Here is a 19,585-nt window from a genome sequence, read left to right as displayed (position 1 = left end):
TGAAATATGTTCATCATTTGCTCTGGAAATGAATCAGTTTTCCAAACTGAAAATTCTGCTACATAATTTTTTTTTTTCTTTTTTGAGACAGAGTCTTACTCTGTTGCCCAGGCTAAAGTGCTATGGTTTCAACCTAGCTCACAGAAGCCTCAAACTCCTGGATTTAGGGGATCCTCCTGCCTCAGCTTCTGAGTAGTTGGGACTACAGGCGCCCACCACAACACTCAGCTAATTTTTCTACTTTTAGTAGAGACATGATCTTTCTCTTGCTCAGGCTGGTCTTGAAATCCTGAGCTCAAGGGACGCACCTGCTCAACCTCCCAGAGTGCTAGGATTACAGGTGTGAGCCACTGTGACTGGCATAATTTTTCGATTTATTAAAAGACTGTTTAGCTTATGCTTTTGTTCTAAGAACTGCCTTCCACGTGAGACTACTGTAAAAGCACTCATGTTTTATTTTCATTTCTTCTTTTAGCAACTGGATAATACTCAGAGGCAAAAAAAGAAAAAAGAAAAAAATAAGGCTCCCAACACACAAGGCCCCTCCATGCTCTCTGTGTCCTTATTAACTTGTGCTAAAATGTAAATTTAAAACAAGAAACTTCATTCATCTATGAAGAGGAATGAATTCATCTCGTGGAGGAAAAAAATATGGTTTATAAGCTACTTGAAAGAAAAAAAGACACATATTGAAAGAAAACAAAACTCTTGGGAACTTTTTAAGCTTTATTGTATGAATTAAAAGGTCCATAAATCTAGGATTCCATAACAATTAAAAAGGAGTACTATAAGAAAAATTATAATGACAAAAAAGTAAAACAAATAAGGCTATGGGTGAGAATTTTCACAATTGTGACCTATAATTATCAAACACTATATTCTAGGCACTATTCTAAGTACATTAACTACATTTATCATTGTATTCTGTCAACAAAGTTCTACCCTTAATTTTCCTCACTTTACGGATGAGGAAATTAAGAGTTATATTTCCCTAGTTTCACAAAAACGGTTATTTCCCAGAGAGAGAAAATGGGGAAGGAGGTTGAAGAGGCTAGGAGAGCCTCCTCTTAGCTGTGATGTAGGTCTGATCCTGAGCGAAGGTGAGAAGGAAGGTTGAGTAGGAGCATCTTACATTGTTGGGCAGTCTAAGTTCAGCAAAACCCACAGAGAGTTATCAAACCAAAGCTGCCCACCAGAAAAGTCTTAGTTTGTCACCTTCAGTAGAGTGCTGTGGTGTCGTAGCTCACAGCAGCCTCAACTCTTGGGTTCAAGAGATTCTCTTGCTTCAGCCTCCCGAGTAGCTACAGGCACCTGCCACAACGCCCGGTCTTGCTGTGGCTCAGGCTGGTTTTAAACCTGTGAGTTCAGGCAATCCACCCGCCTCGGCCTCCCAGAGTGCTAGGATTACAGGCGTGAGCCACCACGCCCAGCAAAAAGGAGCACTTTTGTTGGTGGGACTGCAAACTAATTCAACCTCTTTAGAAGGAAGTATGGAGAATCCTCAAAGAACTCAAATTAGACCTCCCATTTGATCCTGCAATCTCATTACTAGGTATCTACCAGGAAGAAAAAAAAAATCATTTTATCATAAGGACATTTGCAGTAGATTGTTTATTGTAGCTCAAATTACAATCACCAAAATGTGTAAACAGCCTAAATGCTCACCAACTCAGGAATGGATTAACAAGCTGTGGTGTATGTATACTATGGAATACTATTTTGCCATTAAAAAAGATGAAGAGGCTCTGCGGCTGTGGCTCAAGCGGCTAAGGCACCAGCCACATACACCTGCTCTGGTGGGTTCAAATCCAGCCCAGGCCCGCCAAACAACTATGACAGCTGCAACCAAAAAATAGCTGGGCGTTGTGGCAGGCACCTGTAGTCCCAGCTATTTGGGAGGCAGAGGCAGGAGAACCGCTTGAGCCCAAGAGTTGGAGGTTGCTGTGAGCTGTGATGTCATAGCACTCTACTCAGGGTGACAGCTTGAGGCTCTGTCTCAAAAAAAAACAAAACAAAAGAGGAAGACTTTACATCTTTTGTACTAACCTGTATGGAATTGTAACACATTCTTCTTAGTAAAGTATCACAGAATGGAGAAAAAAGTATCCAATGTATTCAATATTAATATGAAGTCAGTAGACAATCTAATACATGCCCACATAAGAGAAAAACTCAATTCACTTCAAAGTTGGGGGATGAGGAAAGAGGGAGGAAGAAGGAAGAGGGAGGAGGAGGATGAACGTGCTCTCACTTAACAGGCACAATGTTAGGCTGCAGGGCACACCTTCTGGAGGCAGGACACAATTACAAGAGGGACTCTAGCAAACACAAACATTTTAACCTATTTCTCTGTACTCTCAAATTAACCTGAAATTAAAAAAAAACAAACTTGTGAGGATAGATGGAAATTGGATGACTCATACATTGCTGGTGGGAATGTAAAATGGTATAGACTCTCTGGAAAACTGCCCTAATCATGATGTTATAATGTAGTTTTGCACAAGGTTGCCACAAGGGATCTCTCTGTAGTATTTCTTACTACTGCGTATGGATATACAATGATCATAAAATACAAAATTTAATTTAAAAAATTATACATGTGGCCAGCATTATATTTCTGTTGAACCATGCTGCTCTAAGAGAATCTTTTGGATATCCTGAGACAGAAACTTCATATCATATGGAATCTAACAAAAGTCTAATTGATGCTTTATTTATTAATAACTAAAAGTGCTGTTAATTCTTTTACCTTTCTCCTAACATTCACTAATTACTTATTAAAGCGAAATAGCACTAATATAATGTTTTTTGAAATAACTATCTCACTTACTTTCTATTTTATTTATATATTCTGGGGGGCTGAATTTATAAATTCAACAACTAACTTCTACTTACGTGTTTTTTCCATAGATTTACTTGATGCAATATCATGGTCTTTTTTTGCTTTAACTGAGTGATTTTCCTTATGACCTATTTTTCTTGAACAGCTGCTGATTTGGGGTTCAATTACGTCAACTGAGGTCATGAAATTGGAATCTCCTTGCGAAGCACTATCTTGTTCTAATGTTGAATCTTTGGATACATATCTATGAGCACCTTCAGTAAGATCTTCCCAAGTGTAATTCATGAGATTGACAATTCCCACAGGGAAAGTAATGTTACACTTAGTATACTTCTGCAATGTCTCCCCAAGTTCATACAGTATTTCAGGTGCAGTGAGTTTGTATTCTTCAAATAGGTTCTTTGTCAGCTGTATTTTGGAGAATTTCTGTTTAGGAGGAAGCTTGGGCACACTAGGAGATTGTGAGACGCTGGGTACGGGGAATTCATCCTCTTTATCAGACTCAGCTACTTTAGGTAGTCTTGCTTTCTTTAGTTCTTTTGGTTTTGTTTCCTCTATGGGACTGTAAAAAACGTGAAGTTTAAAGATTTTATACTTTTTAACCTTGTAATTTGACTTCTAGAAATTCATCTTAAAATATAATAAAAACCATGTAGCACATCTATATGCATAAACTTGCTTACTAATAATGCCATTTGCATACAATGGGTAGCCATGGAAGACTGTATGGAAAATTATTGCTAATAATTTGGGAAGATGCTTATGTCACAATAGTCTATAAAAAGTATACACAATGGCATATGTGGAATGATCTTAAATGTATAATATATACGTATACGTGATCGTAAAAAGACTGAGCAAAACGTCTATCAAAAAGCTAACTGACTGTGGGATTATGGAGGTAATTTTTTATTTTCTCCTTTTATATTTTACATTTTCTAACTCTTCTACAATGAATATTTGTTATGTTGTACACAGAAAATTGAGAACAAATATGTGTATGCTTATTTGTTTAATTATAAGGCATGACAGAGATCATTTCTTCCAGGAAGCGTTTCCTGAATTTCTCATGTTAACCTGCAAACATATTCTGTGTTCCCTTAACCCATCTTACACGCCCCATAAATGCTACTGTATTATACTAAAATGCTAAAGCAGGCAACAGAAAAAGACTCACAAGGGGACTATATAGTGGAAAATAGAGAGAGAGATCACAGGGCGAGAGAGGAAGCAAGGGGCAGGGGGGAGGTGCCAGGCTCTTTTTGACGATCACTTTTCTCAGAAACTAATAGAATGAGAACTCACTTCTGAGGGGGAGCATTACTGTGTGCATAAGAGATCACCACTCTGACCCAAATACTTCCCATTAGTACCACCACTCCAACATCAAATTTCAGTATGAGTTTTGGAGAAGACCAACATCCAACCCATAGCAATGATTGAGCAAAAAAAGGGAGAGGACAACAGAGCCTTTCCCTTTTTAGGAGCTTAAAATCTGAAATCTGGCCACTTTCTTCATTCATTCATCTAACAAATATCTACTGCACACACACACACACACACACAAAAACTTATTTCATTGCACTGCCAGAGGCATGAACAGAAGTATTTTAAATGTACTGCTCCAAACCAGTTCAAAGAATTCTAAGTAAGGCAGCTGCCCCACTCATTACTATTTCAAAGTATGTTCTCTCACCAGCTCAATGTGGTGAAATATCAATACCTGGGGGTTTCATCTGAATTAAGTTCTTATAAAATGGGCCATGGTATCAAAGAGCTACTTGTATTCTTCTTCTACATGGTGGTTCCATTAGCATATTTTGAAAAATAACACAGATTTCCCAACTAAGTGTTTAATGTGTAATAAAAGGGAACATTTTTAAAGATCAAAAGTTATTTGAATTGGCATAAGAATTTTAAATGTAGATCTTAAATCTTTGATCTTTGAGTACAGATTGTATTTTCATGTTGATATTTTTAAGAGGAAGTCTCATATTTCAAAAACTATAAACATATCATTATAATAATAACTCATCAAATTTAAATATTCTTTTATAGCTTTCAAAGTTGTTCTCATGAACATCATTTCACCAAAGCCTAATCCTAGTCCTGCTTTCATGGACTTTGTATGCTAGTTGAGGGAAAGGCAACAAGAAAAGTGTAGATATTTAAATTATTCACATTTCAAAATTTTTAAACATTATTATATGTTTAAAGAAAGAACAACAGATAGTGATAACTGAAATGATGTCTGAGAGTTAGACAGGCCTCTTTAATAGAGTGATTGGGAGTGGTGGTGAGTGTTTGGCTTCTTTGGAGTGTGAATCAGAGACGGCCTCTTTGAGAAGGCCACACTGGAACTGAGACTCAAATGATAATGAGGAAGAGCAACCCATAAAATAATTGAAAACATTCAAAGCAGAGTGAATGCAAAGCACAGCAAATGCAAAGAACCTGAAGCAGGAATGGGCCTGGTTGTTAACAAACAGAGGCCAGACACCCTGGGGAGCAGGGATTGGCACAGAAAGTGGCCTGAGAGGAGGTCAAAATACAGACAGGAGAGGAAATCTGGGAAGGCCTTGCAGGTCAAGTAAGAATTGTGGATTTTATTCCCAGTGCAATGGCAATGGTAGAACAGCCACTGTAAGAAGCAGGGTATTTCTAATTAGGCAGGGTGGGCAGATGCAACATTTGAGACATTCCCAACAAGTGCATCAAATGAGGAAGATGGGTGGCCAAAAGACCCCTGGAGCTCTGTGATACACAGACCTGCTTACTATCCTATGACAGTCAGCATGCACTGCATGAGAGCCAATAACAAGCTAAGCATTGTGAATGTACATGATCAAGTTATGTTGAATTTCTTTTAAGACAGAATGGGAAATAGGGAGACAGTGAACTTTTCAAAAGAGCAATAAATTGCAGTGGCTTTGAGAAAAGTTACAGCAAGTTCCAAAAAAGAAATACAGACTAATGTAAACCAGGGTTTCTCAACTCTGGCACTATGGACATTTCGGATAAGACAATTTTCTATTGCAGGGTACTGTCCTGTACACTGTTGGATGTTTAGCAGCATCCCTGCTCTCTACCCACAATGACAATGGCAACCCTAGTTGTGACCGTCAAAAGTGTCTGCAGACATTGCCAAATGTGCCCTGTGGGGCAAAATTGCCCCAGTCAAGATTCACTGATATAATTGACAACTTTTAAACTTATGTACTCTTATGATATATGTTCAAAGACAGGTTGGGTATTTTAATTTCCACTTCACAAGTAAAGAAATTGTAGTAAGTAGAGGGTAAAAAAAAAATTGTTGAATGGCTAGTTCTATTATTTCATTCATTTTTGTGAGCTTGACACAATTCTGTGGTGGTTAATCATGAATCTTTGTTAAAGACATTCCATATGCTAAGCTCTGTTTTGGGGACTGAGGATAGATAAGTGATGAAGTTTATAAAAACTGCTCTTGTAGTCCTTATACTCTTGTGAGGGGAGAGAAGGTAAACAAATAAATAGGAATATCATTTAGAATGCCACAGAGTAATAAGTGCAATAGAAAAATTAAGTTAGTAAGGAAACTGGGAGTGCCAATGTGGGATAGGGCAGAAATCTGAAATAATCAAGGAAAATCTTACAGTGACGGTAATATTTTAGGAAACAGTTAAAGGGAACAGGGAGGAAGCTATTCAGAAAGCAGAAGGAATGTCTAGTGTAAACTCCCCTAAGGCAGGGGTGGGGCTGGGTTGCTGCAGAATAGCAAGGAAACCAGGATGACTGGTTAAGATGACCAATTATACTTAAATTAACTATTGATCTGACTAAAATAAAGCTCTCTGAATGACTGCATGGTCAGATCTGAAATGGAAATTCCTTGGTGTAGGGGATGAGGAATGTGGAAACATTCATCTTTGATACCTTATAAGCCTATGAAAATGCAAAGTAACACTTTAATTATTAATATAATAATAACATTTATTATTGTAATTGAAGAGTAATTGCAAATGTTTTACCCAAACTCATCTTCTGACATATATTTCAGGTGGGAGAACTGGTTGTCACAGGTTCTTTTAGTCCATGTTTTCCTTTTAGGTTTCCACTAAAATAAAATAAAACTTTCTGATTAAAAAGTAGGAGAAAATATTGGTAAAAAGGAAATTATTTTTGTTAAATTTTAATTGGACGAGATGGAGTTGTATTATTTTTTTATTTATTTTTTTTTTTGTGATTTTTTTTTTTTTTTGTGGTTTTTTTTTTTTTGGCCAGGGCTGGGTTTGAACCCACCACCTCCGGCATATGAGACTGGCGCCCTACTCACTGAGCCACAAGTGCCACCCACTGACAGGAGTTGTATTATTACCTGATCAAAGAAATAGAAAGGCCCAGTGTCCAAAGGTGTAGCATTAGTAAAGTCCTCCATTCTACCATGAGACCTAAGGAAGTGAAATAAAAAATAGGAGGACAAGTTATCATGTCAGTAGCTGATATTTCAAGGCATTTTATGGTTTTTAATCTTTTATTTTCAATGAAGCATAAAATAAAATTGGGGGTGGGTAGGGGAAACACAATTGCTCTTCTTTTTTTTTTTTTTGTGGAGACAGAGTCTCACTGTACCGCCCTGGGGTAGAGTGCCGTAGCGTCACACGGCTCACAGCAACCTCCAACTCTTGGGCTTACGCGATTCTCTTGCCTCAGCCTCCCAAGCAGCTGGGACTACAGGCACCTGCCACAATGCCCGGCTAATTTTTTGTTGCACTTTGGCCGGGGCTGGGTTTGAACTCACCACCCTCGGCATATGGGGCCGGCGCCCTACTCACTGAGCCACAGCCGCTGCCCCCCACAATTGCTCTTCTATCTCTGCTTTTTTTTTTTTTTGAGACAGGGTCTTGTCCTGTCACCTGGGCTAGTGGATAGTGGCATCATCACACTCACTGCAATCTCAAACTCCTGGGCTCAAGCAATCCTACTTCGCCTCCTGAGTAGCTGAACTACAGGCACACACCTGTATTCCTAGCTAACTTTTTCTATTTTTTGTAAACCAGGTTGGTCTCTGAACTCGTGGCCTCAAGCCATCCTCCTTCCTTAGGCTCCTAAAGTGCTAAGTTTACAGGCACAGACCTTGATTATAGTTCTATAATCAAGAACCTTCAATTATAGTTCTACAGAGTTGACATAAATGTAATCAGGATTTATTGCTATTGGGGGGAAAAAATCAGTAACATTTCAGTGCAGACTTTCTCAATCTCAGCACTAGGAGCTGCCTTGTGTATTGTGGAATATTAACAGCAACCCTGGCCTCTACCTATCAAAAGCCAGTAGCATAACCTGTCACCCAGTTGTCAGAGACAACAAAAGTGTCTCTGACATTGCCAGTAGTACTCTTGGGGATCAAAATTGCCCCTGGTTGAGAACATCTGCACAATGGTTAAAAAAAAAAAAGTTTATTAGGAGAGGAACTGGTGCCAGAGAAGATGAGCGATACTGATGATGGCAGTGTCTTCAAAGCATTCACACTCAGGCTGGGTGAGGTGGCTCATGCCTGTAATCTTTTTTTTTTAGAGACACAGTTTCACTCCTTTGCCCTCTGTGGAGTGCAGTAGCATCACAGCTCACAGCAACTTCCAGCTCTTGGGCTTAGGCGATTCTCTTGCCTCAGCCTCCCAAGTAGCTGGAACCATAGGCGCCCACCACAACGCTCTGGCTATTTTTTGGTTGCAGTTGTCATTGTTGTTTGGTGGGCCCAGGCTGGATTCGAACTCACCAGCTCTGGTGTATGTGGCTAGCACCCTAACCGCTTGAGCTACAGGCGCTGCGCCTGGGCTAGATTATTAATAAATAAAATTTTCTAAGGCTCAGACTGGGGTATCCTTTCCTTAACAAGTAGAGGAATGCCTTTAAAAATTGTTGTGGGGGCAGTCTCATTTTGTTGCCCTAGGTAGAGTGCTGTGGAGTCATAGCTCACAGGAACCTCAAATTCTTGGGCTCAAGTGATTCTCTTGCCTTAGCCTCCTGAGTAGCTGGTACTACAGGTGCCCACCACAATGCCTGGCTAGATTTATTTTTTTCTATTTTTAGCAGAGAAGGGGTCTCACTCTTGCTCAGGCTGATCTCAAACTCCTAAGCTCAAGCAATCCACTCACCTCGGCCTCCCAGAGTGCTAGGATTACAGGCCTGAGCCACTACCGGCTGCTATGCCACTCTGTAACCAGAGCATAAGAGAAAAACAATAATTGGAATAGTCAGGAAAAATCTAGCCCTTGCAGTGAGTTATGGCCAGATGCTGCTTCAGGGGATATTTATTTTATTTTATTTTTTTGTAGAGACAGAGTCTCACTTTACCACCCTCGGTAGAGTGCCATGACGTCACATGGCTCACAGCAACCTCCAAGCTTTTGGGCTTATGCGATTTTTTTGCCTCAGCCTCCCGAGCAGCTGGGACTACAGGTGCCCGCCACAACGCCTGGCTATTTTTTGGTTGCAGTTTGGCCGAGGCCGGGTTTGAACCTGCTACCCTCGGTATATGGGGCCGGGGCCGGCGCCCTACTCACTGAGCCACAGGCGCCACCATTCAGGGGATATTTAAAATAACAACAGAGTAGAAATGCAAATTTATGGGTCCTGAGATCATGTACTGGAAGTGGAGCTCCTTGCCACTGAGGTGGCACAGAAGGAAGTGAAATCTGCCAAAATTTGAGAGCCCTGGAAGTCTGGGGGTGCTCCTCTTTGGGGAGGGAGCTTAGAGCACCAGTACTCATTTTTAATGTTGGGAGTTTTGTCTGTTCAGCAGCTGAGCTGAAAGCCATTTGCTTTCCTCATGAAGGTTATAATTCTCTTACCTCTGCTGCAGCTCCCCTTTCATTAGAAAAATCAAGGACCAAGAAAAAAAAAAAGAAAAATCAAGGACGAAAAGTTGGGCAAGATGCTTTCCATGTTAAACTGATATTCCCTTATTTAACAATCATTAGCTAATTTGAATTATAAAAGTACAAACTGTGGCAAAATAGATCGTATGTTTCCCTGGAAGAAGAGAAGCAATAGCTTAAACAAACAAATATATATTATTTCAAATGAGATCATTATCACCTTGAAATATAAAGAGCAGGCTCTGAGGAAATCAAAGAGGTAGTATGGCAAGCAGAAGTAAAAGGATGATTCTGAGAACATGGAAGAGCTTCAAAGAGTCTAGTCTAGATCAACAAAAAAGGAAAGCTAGAGCTATCAAAATCAAGCATTAAGAATACCCTAGACTTGGGGTGGTGCCTGTGGCTCAGTGGGTAGGGCACCAGCCCCATATACCAAGGGTGGCGGGTTCAAACCCGGCCCCGGGCTAAAACTGCAATAAAAAAAAAAAAAAATAGCCGTGCATTGTGGAGGGTGCCTTTAGTTCCAGAGCCACCTGGGAGGCTGAGGCAAGAGAATTGTCTGAGCCCAGGAGTTGGAGGTTGCTGTGAGCTGTGTGATGCCACAGCACTCTACCGAGGGCAATAAAGTGAGACTCTGTCTCTACAAAAAAAATAAAAAAATATCCTAGACTAGCTGAGCACAGTGGCTCACACCTACAATCCTAGCATTCTGGGAAGCCAGGATGGGAGGATCTGAGCTCAGGAATTCAAGACCAGTCTTAGCAAAAGCAAGACACTGCCTTTACTAAAATAGAAAAAAATTACCTGAGCTTGGTGGTGCACACCTGTAGTCTCAGCTACTTGGGAGACTGAGGGAGAATTGCTTGAGCCTAGCCGTGTGAGGTTGCTGTTTGCTAGACTGATGGCCTCGCAATCTAGCCTGGGCAACAGAATGAGACTCTGTCTCAAAAAACAAACAAAAAGACAAACCCTTAGACTCTTCAAAAAAGGAATAGGAAAATCTTCCCAACTTATTCTATGAGGCTGTTACCCTGATACCAAAACTAAAGGCACCACAAAGAGAAAACCACAGACCAATATCCCTTATGAATATAGACACAAAAGTCCTCAAACAAGATACTAGCAAATGACATCCGGCCATATAAAGAGTATATGCTACAACAGAGTGGGATTTATCCCAGAATGCAAGGTTGGTGTAACATCCAAAAATCAATCAATGCAACAATTATATTATAGAACAAAGGACAAAAACTACATGATCATCTTCATAGATGAAACTGAAAATACACACAAAAAGTATTTGATCAAATTCAAACTCTTTTTTTTTGTAGAGACAGAGTTTCACTTTATGGCCCTCGGTAGAGTGCCATGGCATCACACAGCTCACAGCAACCTCCAACTCCTGGGCTTAAGTGATTCTCTTGCCTCAGCCTCCCCAGTAGCTGGGACTACAGGCGCACGCCACAACGCCCAGCTATTTTTTGGTTGCAGTTCAGCCGGGGCTGGGTTTGAACCTGCCATCCTCGGTATATGGGGCCAGCACCTTACCAACTGAGCCAGAGACGCCGCCCCAGAAAGGAACTTTTTCAATACCAAAAGGGCATCTGGGAAAACCTTACGGCCAACATCAAACAAGACATGGGTGTCTACTCTGATCACTTCTATTCAACCTTGTACTGGATGTTCTTCCAATGGTATTTGGGCAAAATTAATTAAATAAATAAGGCTGGGCATGGTGGCTCACACCTGTAATCCAGCACTCTGGGGAGCCGAGGTGGGAGGATTGCTTGAGTTCAGGAGTTCAAGATCAGCTTGAGCAAAAGCAAGACCCCATGTCCACCAAAAAATAGAAGAAATCAGCCAGGTGTGGTGATATGTGCCTTTAGTTCTATCTACTCAGGTGGCTGAGGCAGCAGGCTTGCTTGAGCCAGAAGTCTGATGTTGCAGTGAGCTATGATGATACCACTGCCCTCTAGCCAGGGCAACAGAGTGAAACCCTGTCTCATACATACATACATAAAATGAAAAACAGTTGTAAAAAAAGAAGTATAACTATATTTTTTCTTTTTCTTATTTTTTTCTTTCCTTGAGACAGAGTCTCAAGTTGTCACCCTGGGTAGAGTGCTATGGCGTCACAGCTCACAGCAATCTCAAATTCTTGGGCTGAAGCAATTCTCCTGTCTCAGCCTCCCAAGTAGCTGAGACTAAAGGAGCCTGCCACAATGTTCGGCTATTTTTTTGTTGCAGCTGTCATTGTTATTTCTTTTACTCAGTGTACGTGGCTGGCGCCCTACCCACTGAGCTACGGGTGCTGCCAAAACTATTTTCATATAACATGATCTTGTATATAGAAAATTCTAAGGAATCTACAAGAAACATATTAAAGATAAGAAACAAGTCTAGTAAGGTTGCAGACTTTAAGATCAATACTCAAAAATCAGCTGTATTTCTTTTTTTTTTTTTTTTTTTTTAAAAAAAAAAGACACACTCTACCGAGGGCCATAAAGTGAGACTCTGTCTCTACAAAAAAAAAAAAAAAAGACACATTTATTCAGCGTCATGATCAGACTATTACATTTAGCAATCAACAGCATGGGTGCAAAAAAAAAAAAAAAATCTACATTAAAACCCTTTGTTGGAATGCTTTACACTTTCCACAGAACAGAAACTAAAATAACCTATTATACAATTAGTCACAAATACAGACCCCGAGTTTTTTGCCCATACACAGGAGTATTGTCTAAAACATGTCTTCTGTGTAGCAGCTAGGCCCCGCCACCACTGTGCTTGGCTGAGTTCACAAATCTGTTGTAACCTGTAGCTTCCCTGTCACTTCTCTGGCTCTCCTCTCCTGCTAAGCTTTGTTTCCTGGGAATAATTAAAACCGTCTGCCACTGCCATAGCTACTGCTGCTACTGGAACCACCATAGCCACCTTGGTTTCGTGGTTTGGCAAAGTATTGGCCGCCACCACCATAAGGGCCAGAGCTTCTGCCTCCAAAATTTCCTCCCTTCATAGGTCCAAAATTTGATGACTGATTGTTGTAATTGTCAAAATCATTGTAACTTCCACCACCTCCAAAATTGCTTCCATCATTACCAAATCCATTGTAGCCATCCCCACTGCCATCATATCCACCACCACCACGGCTGCCACCAAAGCCACCACGACCACTGAAGTTTCCTCCACAGCCAAAGTTGTCGTTTCCACCAAAACCACCTCCACGACCCCCACCAAAGTTTCCAGAACCACTTCGACCTCTTTGGCTGGAGGAAGCACTAGCCATCTCTTGCTTTGACAGGGCTTTCCTTACTTCACAGTTGTGGCCATTCACAGTATGGTATTTCTGAATGACAATCTTATCCACAGAATCATGGTCATCAAACGTAACAAAAGCAAAGCCCCTCTTCTTGCCACTGCCTCGGTCAGTCATGATTTCAATCACTTCAATTTTCCCGTACTGTTCAAAATAGTCTCTTAAGTGATGTTCTTCAGTATCATCTTTAATGCCACCAACAAAGATCTTTTTCACAGTTAAGTGGGCACCAGGTCTTTGAGAATCCTCTCTGGAAACAGCTCTCTTTGGTTCCACGACTCTTCCATCCACTTTGTGTGGCCTTGCATTCACTGCTGCATCCACCTCCTCCACGGTGGCATATGTGACAAACCCAAAGCCCCTGGAGCGCTTGGTGTTCGGATCTCTCATTACCACGCAGTCTGTGAGCGTTCCCCATTGCTCAAAATGGCTCCTCAGACTCTCATCAGTCGTTTCAAAGCTCAACCCTCCAATGAATAGCTTCCGCAGCTGTTCAGGCTCTTTAGGAGACTCTGACTTAGACATGACGGCAGTGGGAAGAGAGACTTTAACGATGCTTCCTCGGCAGCGTCCACAGGCAAAAAGCAAAAATCAGCTGTATTTCTACATGTTAGAGCTATGGTTTAAATATTTGACCCTCCAATATTTATGTTGAAATTTAATCCCCAATGTAGCAGTATTGAGAGGTGGGGCATTTAACAGGAGACTGAGTCATGTGAATGAATTCATTCATGGATTGATGGATTAATGAGTTTTCACAGGAGTGGGACTAGGAGGAGAAAACTGAGGGACACTCTTGGTGTGCTTGCTGTGTGATGCCCTGTGCTGCCTTGAAACTCTGAAGAGTCCCCACAAGCGAGAAGGCTCTCAACAGATGCAGCCCTACCTTCAACTTCTCTGTCTCTGTAACTGTAAGAAATACATTCCTTTTCCTTACAAATTAACCAGTTTCAAGTATTCTGTTATGAGCTACAAAAAATGGACTAAGATAACTTCTAGAAAGCAATCTGAAGGTGAAATTAAGAAAACAATTCCATTTAAAATAGCATCAAAAATAAAATACATATAGCCAGGCATTGTGGCGGGTGCCTGTAGTCCCAGCTACTCGGGAGGCTGAGGCAAGAGAATCGCTTAAGCCCAGGAGCTGGAGGTTGCTGTGAGCTGTGTGATGCCATGGCACTCTACCGAGGGCCATAAAGTGAGACTCTGTCTCTACAAAAAAAATAATAAAATAAAATACATAAGAATAAATTTAAGGAAGTGCAAAACTTGTACACTGAAAACCACCTCAGTTGGTAAGGCGCTGGCCCCATATACCGAGGGTGGCGGGTTCAAACCCGGCCCCTGCTGAACTGCAACCAAAAAATAGCTGGGCGTTGTGGCGGGCGCCTGTAGTCCCAGCTACTTGGGAGGATGAGGCAAGAGAATCTCGCTTAAGCCCAGGAGTTGGAGGTTGCTATGAGCTGTGTGATGCCATGGCACTCTACCGAGGGCCATAAAGTGAGACTCTTGTCTCTACAAAAAAAAAAAAAAAACAACTATAAAACATTGCAGTAAATTAAACATAAAGATATGGAAAAATATTTTCTATTGAGAGATTAGGACACTTAATATTGTTAAGATGGCAATACTCCTCAAATTGATCTATAGATTCAATGCAATCTGTCAGAATACCCATAGCCTTTTTTGTTTTTGCATAAATTGATATGCTAATCATAACATTCATATGGAAATTAAAGTGCCCAGTATTGCCAGAGCAACACTGATAAAAAGAACAGAGTTGGAGGATTCACACTTCCCAATTTCAAAACATACCAGAAAAGCTACAATAATCAAGTGTGATACTGGCATAAGGAAAGAAACATTGATCAATGAATAAGAACTAAGTCTATAAAGCCCAAAGCAATGAATGTTAAAAAAAAACACCAAATTGAGTCTAGAAATAAAGTCCTCATGCTTATGGTCACTAACTTTTGACAAGAATGCCAAGATAATTCAATGGGGGAAAGCTTTTCTTTTTTTTTTGTTGCAGTTCGGCCGGGGCCGGGTTTGAACCCACCAACCTCAGTATATGGGGCCGGCGCCTTACTGACTAAGCCACAGGTGCCGCCCCACAAAAGTGTAGTTTTTCTAACACATGGTAATGGAACAACTGGATGAGCAAAAGATGCAGGATGGTTCTCTACACAACACCATACACAAAAATTCACTTGAAATGGGTTGTAAAATGAGAGAAAATATTTGCAAAGCATAAATCTAATAATGTTCTAGAATCCAGAATATATGTATAAAAAGAACTCTTGCAACTCAACAATAAAAAGACAAATAATGATGTCTATTATCCAATGATGATGCCATTGCATTCCAGTGTGGGGGACAGGGTGAGACCTCATCTATAAAAAAAAAATCCAGGGGCGGCGCCTGTGGCTCAGTTGGTAAGGCGCCGGCCCCATATACCGAGGGTGGTGGGTTCAAACCCAGCCCCGGCCAAACTGCAACCAAAAAATAGCCGGGCGTTGTGGTGGGCGCCTGTAGTCCCAGCTACTTGGGAGGCTGAGGCAAGAGAATCGCTTAAGCCCAGGAGTTGGAGGTTGCTGTGAGCTGTGTGAGGCCACGGCACTCTATCGAGGGCCATAAAAGTGAGACTCTGTCTCTACCAAAAAAAAAAAAAAAAAAATCCAGGGTGGTGCCTGTAGCTCAAGCAGCTAAGGCACCAGTCACATACACCAGAGTTGGCATGTTTGAATCCAGCCCGGGCCTACCAAACAACAATGACAACTACAACCAAAAAACAGCTGGGATTGTGGTGGATGCCTATAGTCCCAGCTACTTGGGAGGCGGAGGCAAGAGAATCTCTTAAGCACAAGAGTTTGAGGTTGCTGTGACCTGTGACACCACAGCACTCTCCTGAGGGTGACAAAATGAGACTCTGTCTCAAAAGAAAAAAATTCACAATGAGTTACCACTTCATTTCATACCCACTAGGATAGTTATAATGAATACTTTTCAATAAAACAATAACAATAAAAGTATTGGTAAGGATGTTGAGAAATTGGAAACTTCAGATGCTACTGGTGGGAATATAAAATGATGCTGTTGCTTTTGAAAACAGTCTGGCAGTTCATCAAAAATTAAACGTAGAGTTACTACATGTTCCAGTGCTATGATCTATATGTGTCTCCTCCTCTGCCAAATTCATATGCTGACAGCGTTAAGAGGTGGGGCCCTTAGGAGGTGATTAAATGATAAGGGTGGAGCCTCCATCAATGAGATTAGTGCCCTTACAAAAGAGGCCTATGGGAACCCCATCACCTTTTTGGCCATGTGGGGGCACAGCAAGAAGGTGTTATCTTTGAAGTAAGCTCTCTCAAGACACTGCATCTGATGGTGTCTTGATTTTGACTTCCCAACCTCCAGAACTATCAGCAATAAATTTGTTTATAAACTTAGTTTGAGTAATTTATAAACAACAGAAATTGTGTATGTTGTACAGGAGTATTCATAGCAGCATTATTCATAATAGCCAAAAAATAGAAACACCCAAATGTTATCAATTGATGAACAGGTATAGACATGCAATGAAATATCATTCAGCTTTAAAACGGAAAGAAGTTTTGGTATGTGTTACAACATAGACAAGCTTTGAAAACATACTGTTAAGTGAAGGAAAGCACACATATTACTTGATTCCTTTTATATAAAGTATTCAGAATAGACAAATTCATAGAAAAAGAAGGTAGATGAGTGGTTTCCAGGGGTTAGGGAGAGAGAAAAATGGAAAGTGACTGCTAATCAATACAGGGTTTTTTTTTGCAGGAGGAGGTTGATGAAAATGTTCTGTAATTTGACAGGTGTGATAATTGTTCAGTATGCTAAAACCATGGAATCACAAACTTCAAAATGGTGAATCTTATTGTGAATTATCATATTTTTTTAAAGGAGTCCTTAAGAGCCCCATCCAGTGTCAGTTTCTACCCATACCAACCTAGGGATATCACCTGCCAGAGATATCTGATCCTTGAAAGTATCTAAGCACCTTAAAGGGTATCTATCGTTTGTCTCACCAGCTGCTTCTAGTTTTCATAGCAGAGAATATTAGAGATTTGCTGATTCTGACCACAAAACAACTTTACGTCAGAATTCTATTCAGAACTTTCAGACTAGTTGATTCCATTCATGCCTTTATCTTAGTCATTGTCAGTCACTGTTAAGTGTATGCTGGGAATTTCTCAATCAAGAGAACCAATAGAGCATGCTGGGAATTTCTCAATCAAGAGAACCAATAGAGCATGTCATTTCTCATTTCTCGCAGGACCTTATTAAAATAATAGTAAAGAAATTTAAAAAAATCAATCCACAACAACACATAGGAGTAGGGCTTCAAGGAACAAAGGTATAAAGGTTTTTCTGACTGAAATTCAATGAAAGAAGGAAGAGTCATGAAATAGGGTCGAGGAAGAATATTCAAGAATTCAGTAGAATAAGATTCTATTGCAATTGGCTCTGCAAAACCTCAGAAAAACTCAGGATCTGCAAACACTAAGTATGCCAGAAAGTAGCACTGGGGGGCTTACAATGGAAGGACTAATTTAAAGCCTATATTGAGAATTAAGTCACCAAATCTACTCTTACATGTAAGCATAATGTCTGAGATCTAGGTGTTTTCTCCCAGGGCAATCCCCCCCGCCAAAAAACTAAAAAGTAGAGGGTTCTTTTCTAAAGAAATTGAACACATGATCTGGAAGCATTACGGAAGTTAGAAAGCAAGTTGACACAGAAGGACCAAGTTGTCTATATTCTGGAGTTTATATCAGTTAAGATGACTTTATTTGTAAGTATCAGACTTCTGTTTTTAAGAACATGAAAATGTGCTATCTTAAGCATTTGGAGGGAGAGTATTTAGGGATTTCAATTTAGTGGCTGAATAACATCAAGGGCCTAGCATCATTCCATCTTTCTGCTCTGAGTTCCTGAGATCTCATCACAAGGGATCCTTTCTCAGAATTGAAAACATGTGAAGAACAAAATGGACTCAATTTTCTTTTGTCTCTTTTTTTAATTTAGAAAACATCTTCCAGGTGTTTTCAACGTTTTTACTTCATTTCTCATTAACCAAAATTGCAAAACATGCTTATACCGAAACAAACCACTGCCAGGGGAGATGGGAATTATCATATTGTAGTTTAGTGCAATCAGGATTTACCCTTGAGTTGAGGTTAGGTTCACCTGGCTAGAAAGAGAAGGGTGACACCTAAATCAAAACAGGGTTACATTAGCAAGGTAAAACTAAAATTGTCTGTCATCCAAAGCATACTACGTATGGTCTGTTTTTCATCTTTCTTTTTTTTTTTTTGAGACAGAGCCTCAAGCTGTCACCCTGGGTAGAGTGCCGTAACGTCAAAGCTCACAGCAACCTCCAACAACTCCTGGGCTCAAGTGATTCTCGTGCCTCTGCCTCCCAAGTAGCTGGGACTACAGGTGCCCGCCACAACGCCCGGCTATTTTTTGGTTGCAGCCGTCATTGTTGTTTGGTGGCCCGGGCTGGATTGGAACCTGCCAGCTCAGGTGTAATGGCGCCAAGCCTGTTTTTCATCTATTAACACTAAAGCAAAGCCTTCCACTTGACAAAGCCCTGCCTACAAACATCAGGTTCCCAGTTTTTCTATTGCGTCATTTTAAATTAAAAACTAGCCAGCAAAGCTCATAAGACATTGAAGGACAGCCTGCAATATAGAAGTGAAAGACCAGGATAAGGACTACCACTTTCAATAATAATGCAGTAGTCAAAACTAGATAAGACCTTCCCACCATATACTACTGTGTTTGGGAAACATAAATAAAATAACTGCTTTTAGACATTGGTCAGTAAGAAACCTAGAACTGTGATTCCCTGAAAACTGGGAAACCAATGAAACAAACATTTTTTTTTTTTTTTTTGGAGAGACAGAGTCTTACTTTATGGCCCTCGGTAAAGTGCCGTGGCGTCACACAGCTCACAGCAACCTCCAACTCCTATGCTTAAGTGATTCTCTTGCCTCAGCCTCCCGAGTAGCTGGGACTACAGGCGCCCGCCACAACACCCAGCTATTTTTTGGTTGCAGTTCAGCCGGGGCCGGGCTTGAACCTGTCACCGGCATATGGGGCCGGTGCCTTACCAACTGAGCCACAGGCGCTGCCCGAAACAAACCTTTTGATCACTATAGCTCTAGGCCTGGAACAAACCTTTTGATCACTATAGCTCTAGGCCTGGAACAAACCTTTTGATCACTATAGCTCTAGGCCTGGAACAAACCTTTTGATCACTATAGCTCTAGGCCTGGAACAAACCTTTTGATCACTATAGCTCTAGGCCTGGAGCAAACCTTTTGATCACTATAGCTCTAGGCCTGGAGCAAACCTTTTGATCACTATAGCTGTAGGCCTGGAGCAAACCTTTTGATCACTATAGCTCTAGGCCTGGAGCAAACCTTTTGATCACTATAGCTCTAAGCCTGGAGCAAACCTTTTGATCACTATAGCTCGAGGCCTGGAACAAACCTTTTGATCACTATAGCTCTAGGCCTGGAA

The 19,585-nt window shown here is 40.8% G+C and overlaps 2 protein-coding genes across 2 annotated transcripts in view; both read right to left on the bottom strand.

The window, feature by feature from the left end:
- Positions 1 to 19,585, bottom strand: part of LOC128580885 (uncharacterized) — an 83,036-nt gene that overhangs the window by 55,558 nt on the left and 7,893 nt on the right. The window contains exons 2-4 of the mRNA XM_053583353.1: positions 7,200 to 7,272; positions 6,853 to 6,938; positions 2,896 to 3,404 (exon numbers count right to left, since the gene is read on the bottom strand). Coding sequence (XP_053439328.1) covers positions 2,896 to 3,404; positions 6,853 to 6,938; positions 7,200 to 7,259 — 655 coding nt within the window. The 5' untranslated portion in view covers positions 7,260 to 7,272. The remainder of the gene's footprint in view (positions 1 to 2,895; positions 3,405 to 6,852; positions 6,939 to 7,199; positions 7,273 to 19,585) is intronic.
- Positions 12,234 to 13,591, bottom strand: LOC128580581 (heterogeneous nuclear ribonucleoprotein A1-like). Its single transcript, XM_053582602.1, has one exon. It carries the CDS (start codon positions 13,541 to 13,543, stop codon positions 12,581 to 12,583), a length of 963 nt encoding a protein of 320 aa, XP_053438577.1. The 5' UTR covers positions 13,544 to 13,591; the 3' UTR covers positions 12,234 to 12,580.

Source organism: Nycticebus coucang, chromosome 3 (genome assembly GCF_027406575.1).
Source record: "Nycticebus coucang isolate mNycCou1 chromosome 3, mNycCou1.pri, whole genome shotgun sequence".
Classification (NCBI taxonomy): domain Eukaryota; kingdom Metazoa; phylum Chordata; class Mammalia; order Primates; family Lorisidae; genus Nycticebus; species Nycticebus coucang.
The sequence above is the reverse complement of the archived record's forward strand: the minus strand, read 5'-3'. Positions and strand labels throughout refer to the sequence as shown.